We start from the raw sequence: 9,972 nt of genomic DNA, 5'->3' as shown, positions 1-9,972 counted from the left end.
TGATCAAAATCTTTTTTTTTTTCCCGGAGGAGACGTTACGGATACCTAAATTTTTTTTATTTCGTTTTAAATTTTGCTTTGTCCGCCTACTGTTAAGCGCTTGTGAATAGTAATAGAAGTAAAATGGATGATAATTGTGTAATTATAATTATGGGTACGGACTACTGAGTAGGGCCATTTTCACGTGATGACCACTCGCAGGGTACCATAGGCCCACACTAGTGTACTTGAATATTTATATAGCCGCCTGTATTTCTCTCTCCATCTCTCGAAACAATTTGTTTTTTTTTTTAATTAATATTTTGGAAGTCTGAAACCCCTTTTCTACCCTATAAAACGGGTAATGAACTCATCAATTTCTTTAAGCAGCATAATTTCCAGGACAATTTCTTTCCTCAGCTTAATTCTCCGACGTCCATAGCCATGGATTTCTTCCATTCTCAAAACCAACACTCGCCAAAACACCAAAACAGCAGCAACAAGAAAAGGCTAACACATGACCAAGTGAGGCTCCTTGAGAGAACCTTCACAACCACCAAGAAGCTCGAGCCTGAGCTTAAGGCCCAGCTTGCAAACCAACTAGGGGTGCCCCCAAGACAAATTGCTATATGGTACCAAAACAAGCGAGCAAGATGGAAGACACAGACCCTTGAGCTTGACTATAATTCACTTCATGCGAAACTAGAGGATGCATTAGCCGATAGGAGGCGACTAGAAAGAGAAGTGGTACAACTTCAAGAGGAGTTGAGGAGGGCTCAACAAATGGTGTTCCACTTGAACCAAGGACCAGCTCAACCTCCTGTTAATGTTTCTTCTAACTCTTCTTGTGATGAGGGAGGCAGCTCTAGCTTGCACGAGGAAGCGAATGGTGAGGTCTTGCAACTTGAAGAGCTCTATGCTTGTTTGTATGGCGCTGGTGGGTCAACTTGGGGTTAATTAATTAGGTGCGGCAACAAAATGTCATCTTTCATAATATAACGACTCATCAGAATCAAGTGCTGATCGGCACCATGAGTGGAGACACTCTTAAGTGGACCTACTTCATGTGATAGCTCACCAACAAATTAAGTATGAGACGTTAATTTCACAAATATTGGAGTCTACTTTGTTGTGGATATATATATATATATATATATATATATATATATACTGCCTATGGTTGATGGTGTCTTGAGTGTTGGAGAGACTGACTTGTTATTAATTATGATTAGTGGCCATTGATGTTACTTCCAAACCATCAATTGTTCTCTTAATTTTCTTCGAAAGTAAGGCAGGTAAGGAACTGGGAACATTACACAGATTGAAATTAAAGCAGAGATGAATTATTATAAGAGTAATTATCAAGGATGAAAAGATTAGTTAATTTCTAGACATGTTTTGTGTATTGTTTGTACTCCTGTAAGTTCGTATCAGAATATCTATCAAGTAAAGTTCAAACTCAGATACTGTATGCTTAGCTAGTTAGATAACTGTATATCAGTGAGGTCAAGATAATCTCAAAGTACCAGTTTTGAATTGACAGAGATGAAGAACTTGTATTTATGCACTCTGTAATTAATTTGTTCGTACAGTTAATGAGATATTGGTAAATTGAAGCATAAATTCAGTGTTATGGAAGAGAGGTGGATAAAATGTTCGTTATGTGGTGACAAGGGAGAGAAATTAAGATCTAAAAACAAAAATGTTTACTTCTGTGTTTGTGTTTTAAGAAAACTAAAGGAAAAAAAAAAGGTTCAATAATTATAATGAGCATCCTGTCTAAATAAAAATCTTGTTTTTTTGAGAAATATAAAAATAATATTTTTTATCTTGAATAACCATTTTATCTATTTATTTGACTGATCGATTAAAATATTTAAAAATAAATATAAAAACTAAAAATATAATTTTTTTATTTTATGCCTCATTAGAAATGCTCTAATAATATAAACAATTAATTAAGGTTATATACTTCACAAAACCAACTTTTATATTTTATTTATTTAATGAAAAAACAAGATTTCTTAAGTTAAAGAAACACTCTTCTCCTAGTGAGAGGAAAGAAAGCAGGATTGAGAAAATAAGACTCATAATAATAATAATAATAATCCTGAAATCCCACATTCTTGGTTCACTTTTTTTTTTTTTCAATTCTATAAATTTATAAAATAAATGCTATTTCACTTTGGATTTGATTATTAACCCTTTAATAATTCCTCTCAAAATGGGCACCAAAGACTATAATTTTTAACTCTTTTTTTTTTCCTTTAATTTGTCAGAGTGCGTGTCTTGGGTGGATAGTTTGTGTAAGTTGAGTTATTCTTGACAGGTTATCTTACCTGAAATCTTAACTAGATGTGGAAAATAAATCCTAAAGAAAGTTCAAACTATACATTTATTTTATTTTCTTCGAACCTCTGTTTATTTATTTTTAATTTTCTTTTTAGTTATTTTTTTGAGGTGAGAAGGGAGATGAGAAGGAAGAGGAGCAGAGAAGGGCCACTGGTTTGGAGTTGGGTTTTTTTCTCTGTCACGTCGATGATCAGACTTGATTCAATCAAAGCTGTGTGGGGCTCTGCTTTGACCAGAAGAAATCTAATATATTTTAAAGCTTGGATAAGCCAGCTGTGACTTTAGATGCCATCTAAAAGGGCTACGTATTTTTGCTGCAGCTTGGACATTTTGGAATTTTCTTGTGTCACTGCTTTGCACACTCCAGCCAGACTCCGTGTATTTCACAATATTATAATTCGGCAGTAATTGACATTTTAGGCACGTACGCACGACTGTGTATACTTTGACAAATCTGCACAATTTATTATTCTAAAACTCACAGTTCTCTTTTTATATAGTAGTTCAATGACCAACCTAATGCGATATTTTGCAGGAAGTGGAAGAGCTCTGATATTTGAGAGGGGGGGGGGGGGGGGGAAACAGAGAATTAATGGCTGGTTGCATGGAAGTTGGAACGATGAGTTTAGATGGCAATCTGCTTATCACTTATTCATCTTAATTTCTGTTCTTTGTTCTTGCTCAATAAATAAGCTTCGACCTTCACCTTGCAATGATTCCTCTTGTACATGTCTACTAATTAGGCACCGAATTTGACCACCCTTCAAGAGTATCGTATAAATAGGGTTCAGTGATTCCTCTTCAGGATTTGAATTCATTTGTTGTATTTCATGATTATGACAACTCAGGAACATGATAAAATGATGTAGTATATGTTTTTCTTTTTTGCCAAAGAACGGTGTCGGGAGGCACTTATTAAGACATTAAGTCTCGGGCCAGGTACGCAACATGGAGGTAGAAGAGAGAGAAGACAAGGGGGCTGTTCAGACAAAGATCAGGAAAACTGAAGTCAATTCAATGATGGCATGTCTGCGTGTGGCAGCTACCTTAGCTGGTAAATCATTTGATGCCTTGTCCAGAAAAATGTCTCATTCTCTCATTTCATGCTTATATCATCCATGGAAATATTTATATCTAAAAACTCGATGCCAACGAGTTTTGAGACTAATTTACAACAAAAGAAGGGGTGGAAAAACAGCCTGGATGACATACCCTAGATTACACGTACAAATACCAGGTTTGCCAGCCAAAAACGAGAAAAATATAGTAAAAAGGAAAAGCTCCTCGTTGAATAATTCTGCAGGTCCAATCAAACCACGCCAATTCCACAGCTATGCAGGTCTAATTAAACCACTCCAATTTCAGATACACACACACTGAGAGAGACAGAAAGAGTAGCGAAAATTATAAGCTAAGACTTTTTTCATCCAAATTAGGAATATGCAGTATTCATATATCCAACAACAGTCGCCTCCTGCCAAAAGCTTTTGATGGCATGTACATATGAGTCTACCTTCAGGCTTCAAGGGAGTGAAATGAAGGGGAATGGATTCGAAAAGAGAAATGGCTTCGGATGGGACAAAAGAAAAATATAAACAACGCCATAATAATTTCTGTTAACATCTAACGACATAGTTGTTTTTGAAAGAGAAAAGAAAGGAAGATAATTGATCTGTATCATTTTATTGCATGCACCAGCTATTCTGTATAATAGTTTTTGCTTACATAACAGTTGCATTAGAACATCTGTCGGATTGAGAGCTTGAGAAGCTAAAGAGGTGATATACAGTTTGTGCATATACAAACAAATGTCTCGCTTAACTTTAACCTGAAATTGAAATTTACCAGATCACTGGTCTCTTATTTGGGATTTAGTTTCAAGGAAGCGCTGCAAATATGACGAATAATGTTTAAAATGAGTCCACAAGAAAGATATAATTTTAGAATTAAGAGCTTCGGACAGGAAGAAATACTTACCTATTGATACAATAACGTTTACCAGTGGGTGGTGGACCATCATCAAATACATGCCCTAGATGAGCATCACAAGCCGCGCAGAGAACTTCCTGACGAGGCATGAAAATAATTGACAAGTCTAACTTTGACTTCACATTATTTCCTATGGGCTGATAGTAAGATGGCCAACCAGTTCCACTGTCAAATTTAGTGGATGATCTGCAGGGCAGAGCACATTCCAATCAGTTCTATTGAAAGTTGCACCAGCAAGAGATTGAAGAGAGACCCTTACTCAAATAGAGGTGTATTACAACAGATGCAGTGGTAAGTTCCCGGGGTTTTGGTGTTCCAATACTCTCTGAAAGAGAATAAATTAAGATATTAGCAAACCGATGACTAGTGGTGGCACAAAAGAGCAGTATATATGTTGGTGCTCCGTTCAGTTCTGATGATAAGCATAGATTTAGTATACTTTTCCTGCCACCATGCAATTAAAGATCTTAGTAGTAAATGCTTCCTAGAGTTATCAGCCATGATATAATCCCCCAGTCATTTTCCTCTAACATTATATATTTCTACTTTACATCCTCTAAAATGGCAAGCATTGGCAAATTTCAATGTTTCTAATCTATGTTACATACAGGATGAATGTATTTTCTTCATTAACAATTCAAGGGGCAAGCAAAACAGAGATAAGAAAGGTCTGTTCAGCAACCGAACAGATATGGGAAATAAGTAAATCTTAAATGGTTCAATCCACATGAAAGATTGCATTTATTTACCTTTTCTTTTTTCAATTTAAAATTATTCATCATGATGAAGTAAGCCAGCCTCTAAGACATTAGAGAAGATCACAGAAGCCCCCTAGGTTTAGTCATGTAAAAATTGCACTTACAGCACATTAAATAAATCATACCCAGAGAAAGCTCTCTCAGTCCCCTTCTGCCGAGTGACGTAAAACTCTTCGGCTGTAAGCTTCTTCTTCCATTCTCCATCGCTCACGGAGGCATAGTTAACATCTCCTGTCTCCAAAAAACATCAGCAAATAAATTTGATTCGTAAAACAAATAAGATCATTCAGAGCATTGCACTAGAGTGTCAAGAAACATCAATACACAAAGAACTGCAAAGCGCTTAGCACTTGTCAAAATGCATTTTGAAATCTCACATTAAAATAGAGAAAAGACATATTACAGTGAAGATCCACAATGGAAACAGCATTCAATCCTTGAGTTATGAAGAAGATTATAGACAGAGATCATAAGGATCAATTCCTTGTCATTAAAACATTCAGAATATAACCTCCCTAAATCAACATGATTCACCATGCCACAAGGAATCAAATCGGACAATTGACTTGGACAGTACAGTTAGAGAGTATCATCTTTTATGCAAACTGAGAAGCCCAAGAAAGATCAATAACCCCATTACCCTGATTACCGATATAACAAATACTAATTAATTGTTAAGTGATGGACTTTCCTTCCTTTGGAATTATCCAACCACAACAGATCTGCCCTTATAAATACTTATTTCTCAGGCCAAAGTTCAGGACCATTGTCGTTAAACCATGATGTGGCAAAGATAAAAATTCCACCTTATCCACATTAGCCAAAAAGTTAAGCAGTATGTGAAGCTACTGGGGTAAAACTAAGGAGCACTTCACCAGGCTTATGACACAGAAACAGTAGACTTGCAATAGTTAGACAGATGATTATTCTGCCTTTTCCTTGTTGTGCACATGCTGGTAATCATATGCCAATTCCACAGTTCCCAGTTCCACCCTGAATAAAGGATGATGTCTATGTTTACACTGTTCCACCTTCCAATTGTCATTCTTCCAGATGTTCTCAAGTCCTATGAGGATACTGCAACTGTTGGGTTATCCCTATTGGTTGTAGAAGGAGCTGGTCGAGAGTTTACAAGTACGAGGGAAAGACTCACCTTACAAGTTAGCTTTTTTGGGGGAGATAGGCCCAAGATCACCTAACAATAAATATCTGAGCCTAGGTTTACCAACACGTCTACACCCGGCTCTTACCCAATGCTTGATGTGTGAGGGGGAGATTTTTGGGGTTATCCCACTCAGAGTGTCCAATATTGAAAATGGTGCTTCTTAATGGAGAAACCAAAGTTCAAATAAACAATGTGGAGATTTTTGAACTGCACGGAATGAACAAGCAAATAATGAGCTAAAATCACAAAGCATTTCATCAGTAGAGTTGATATTGTGTCAACCTCGTCGCTTGTAGTTGATTCAAAAAAATCATTTAGAACTTGGTGAAATCAGGGAAAGTATTGGGAAGGGGATGAATGTATCAGCAAACTCTGTTTTAGCTCATAACAAAATCACTTTGATGGTTGATACACTCTGTCAGAATCAGCTCACTCCTACTCTTATATTTCAATGACATTACAATCCACAATCTCATAGACTTCATGTTCTCTCAAACTTACAAGTTTAACACATGCAGAGAATCCCCTTCCAAGACTAGGAAACCTGCAGTCTCATTCTCCAACTACACACTAGGTAATACAAGAGAGAGAAAACACATTTGATTTAAGACGTATTATAGTCCACAGCATTGTCAGACACAATCAATATGAATTGAACATCACCACAATTAATCAAAGTGTATCTTTCTAACTTCAGAGGTAACACAACCATCAAACTTTCCATGTGAATTTTACCAGAGAGTTCAACTACTTATTTGATGAAATGATGAAGGGCAGAAAAGGGAAAGATCCTCGGTGAGTGAAATTTGAGTTAAGATTCGTAAGGAAGCTATCACTCAGCATGGTGGAAGAAAAAGAAAGAGTAAACAACCGCAATCCTCACACCAATTGGTTCGAAGAATCCTATCTCAAAAAAAACAACAGCAAATTCTGAGCTTTTTCACATAGAATCTTGAAGTATGAAATGCGTGATATAGAGTTCCCATAACACAACCCAGTGAAGACACCATGGAAAAACCCAACAAAATAACAAGTGAAAATTCAGCACTGCCACGAAGAATGCCATTACCATGTGATATTTGAGGAAAAACTCAGACAAATTCCCAATCTTTTCTATCTATATGAAAAGATTCTACCACTTAACCATATTCTCTTCATCAAAACCACTCAAATTTCAAAAAGGCCAAAACATAAGGAGAAAAAAGCGAGGAGGAAAAAGGGAGGAGGAAAACAGCATCATGATCTATTAACACAAATATGAGAACAAGAATCCAATAAATTTCATTAAAAAAACACACAAACTGCATCGATCCCCTTATAATTTTTCTTATAATCCAATTATCAAAGAAAAAACTAATAAGCAGAGCTCCAAACAAGTGAAACAGAACAATATCCAATACATATACCAGTATTATCAAGTTACGAGTGTCATCTCGTTTGAACAGAATCACTAAAAAAAGGGGGGGAAGAAGAAGAAGAGGCTTCATCGAACCAAGAATCATATAAACCAAAAGGAAAAGGAATTATCAAATAGAGAAAGAGTGGACCTTGAGCGTTGTCAGGCTTCTGGGAAGAAGAAGCAGAAGAACCCATAGCTCGAACAGAAAAGGAGCTTCTTTTGTACAGTTTAAAGCAACTAGAATCTAAGGCAAAAGGGTTGGTTTTTGGAGAAATAACAAATTGGGTTTTTGAAGAAATGGAAGTTAATGTTGTTGTGAAGCTTATACTGCTATGACTCAAAGCCATCGCTGAGACTGCCCTTAAACAGAGTGAGCTCCTTTCGTGTAAAAAATAGTTGGACTAGAGAAGTGATCAACTGATATCGATATCTCGAGAGGTTATGTTGTTTTCCAATTAGGAACCGTAGATGAAGATATGATCAATGATTTGTTGATTTGGTGGCTATATCGGGTAGATTCACAGGAGTATTGTGATCTTTGAAACACTAGAATTGTAATCGGATGATACGTGGCCTTCTTGTAGTGACTTTGACAGATGGAAAATGGAGGCTCTGTATTTGCCGCGTGGAGAATGCTATATCTCTAGAATTGGAAGTAGGATTTTGTAATGGGAAACTGTTTGCGATCGTAGATATAATTATTTTTTTAAAAAAAAATTATCTAGAAATATATTAAAATTATTTTTTTATTTTTTTAAAAATTATTTTTAATATTAGTGTGTTAAAATAATATAAAAATACTAAAAAATATTAATTTGAAGTAAAGAAAAAAATAAAAAAAATTTAATTTTTTTTAAAAAGACTTTTGAAACGCAAAAACAAACAAGGTTGCATCTCTAATTTTGATTTTAACAAAATAAACTCTTGCATTGCCACATGGCCTGTATACTGCATGTATTGTACTAGAATTCAATATAAAAATATCATATGTTTTTATGGAAATATTTATGTTGTAATAATTATGTAAATGATCTTTATCACTAAGTTATTTTATATAAAAGATATTATGTTTTGATCCTTCTACATATTATTCAAATTAAGGGTAACAAACAAGCAAATATTAATATAATATGAACTATATAAAGATATATGAGTAATCAATAAAGGATTCATCATCCTAGATGAATTAAAGAAAGTGTTTTATTTGTTCTCAAATAGTATTGATGGTAAATCTTTGTACAATGTAAAATGAGATTTGAAAAAAGCCTGAAATTTTATTTAAAGAATCAATGAATATGGTGTTAAAAAAAATATGATTTGACATAGTAAACACATTTCATGCTATAATATCTAAATCATAACATTATTGATAAAAAAAAATCATAATTACATTGAAAAATTGATCACTAAAATATTAAGTCAAATTACTTATGATTTTCCTAATATTTATGGGATTATAATAAGTTGTTAGACATTGTATTTGATATTCAAATATAAATCAATCAATTGTTAAATTAATAATAAATTAATTTATTTAATACTTTTTTATTTAATTAATTTATATTTGGGCTAATTTATTTGAGAACCTAATGGATCATACACATAAGAACCATTAGTTAGAAATTAAACTCGGATAATTAATCAAGTGTGACTTAATTATAAATAAGTTTTAGAATTTGAGAGTTAGAATGTAATTTATATAGGAAATTACAATTCTAGACCTAGAAAATCAAGTAGGGACTTGATTGAATAAATTTATAAAATGTCCTGAAATAATATATGTGATATTATTCAGGGAGTATATTGATATTTTATCATTTATAGGGTTTTCAGGTTTTTCTATAAATAGAATGTTATGCCTCTTATTTATTTGTAATGTAGTACACAGTACAATACAAAAAACCTAAAAAAAAAAGAGAAAGAGCTAGCACTCAAAGACATAACAATTCATCTATCCTAAATCCCTCTCTTCTAAAAAGATTTAAGATATTTCTCATTGATAGTTTGCATGACTTACCGTTAGAGGTCGGACAGTTAAACAACTTATGATTTGCGACAACCCAACCTTAAAACAATTATTTAAAGCTGAAAAGAATATATGATCTTCAGATATTTTTTTAAACCTTAAATAATTCTAAATCTATCTAATGAGATCTTAGGACTCCTGAAAAAAATTTAAATTAACTATTTTCACTACATATCTATATTTCGAGAAACCTAACAATTAAGTATTCTATCAATTATAGTAAGTGAAGAAGAGTAAGTAGAGGAAAGAAAAGGGGGTTCCCTTCCAAAAGGAGGACATTGTCTCAAGGAAAGGACTTAGTAAG

At 34.1% G+C, this 9,972-nt stretch overlaps 2 protein-coding genes across 2 annotated transcripts; one reads left to right on the top strand and one right to left on the bottom strand.

The window, feature by feature from the left end:
- The first annotated feature begins 283 nt into the window (after positions 1-283).
- On the top strand, positions 284-1,554 carry LOC133703914 (homeobox-leucine zipper protein ATHB-52-like). The gene has a single exon (XM_062128655.1). It carries the CDS (start codon positions 424-426, stop codon positions 934-936), a length of 513 nt encoding a protein of 170 aa, XP_061984639.1. The 5' UTR covers positions 284-423; the 3' UTR covers positions 937-1,554.
- A 2,435-nt stretch (positions 1,555-3,989) lies between these two features.
- On the bottom strand, positions 3,990-8,107 carry LOC133703790 (peptide methionine sulfoxide reductase B1, chloroplastic). The gene is made up of 5 exons (XM_062128470.1): positions 7,791-8,107; positions 5,204-5,309; positions 4,580-4,645; positions 4,309-4,506; positions 3,990-4,219 (listed from the first exon to the last, which is right to left on the bottom strand). The coding sequence occupies exons 1-5, from the start codon at positions 7,987-7,989 to the stop codon at positions 4,192-4,194; spliced, it is 597 nt and encodes a 198-aa protein (XP_061984454.1). The 5' UTR covers positions 7,990-8,107; the 3' UTR covers positions 3,990-4,191.
- Positions 8,108-9,972: the final 1,865 nt, after the last annotated feature.

Source organism: Populus nigra, chromosome 9, assembly GCF_951802175.1.
Source record: "Populus nigra chromosome 9, ddPopNigr1.1, whole genome shotgun sequence".
NCBI lineage: Eukaryota > Viridiplantae > Streptophyta > Magnoliopsida > Malpighiales > Salicaceae > Populus > Populus nigra.
The sequence above is the reverse complement of the archived record's forward strand: the minus strand, read 5'-3'. Positions and strand labels throughout refer to the sequence as shown.

What these genes read in the sequence shown, in the direction of transcription:
- LOC133703914 (XM_062128655.1), top strand. Translation starts at nt 424, where the DNA reads ATGGATTTCTTCCATTCTCAAAACCAACACTCGCCAAAACACCAAAAC.
- LOC133703790 (XM_062128470.1), bottom strand. Translation starts at nt 7,989, where the DNA reads ATGGCTTTGAGTCATAGCAGTATAAGCTTCACAACAACATTAACTTCC. An exon ending in TGTAATACACCTCTATTTGA is followed by an intron (nt 4,507 to 4,579) that starts GTAAGGGTCTCT and finishes TCTGCCCTGCAG; the next exon opens with ATCATCCACTAAATTTGACA. An exon ending in AAACGTTATTGTATCAATAG is followed by an intron (nt 4,220 to 4,308) that starts GTAAGTATTTCT and finishes TCATATTTGCAG; the next exon opens with CGCTTCCTTGAAACTAAATC.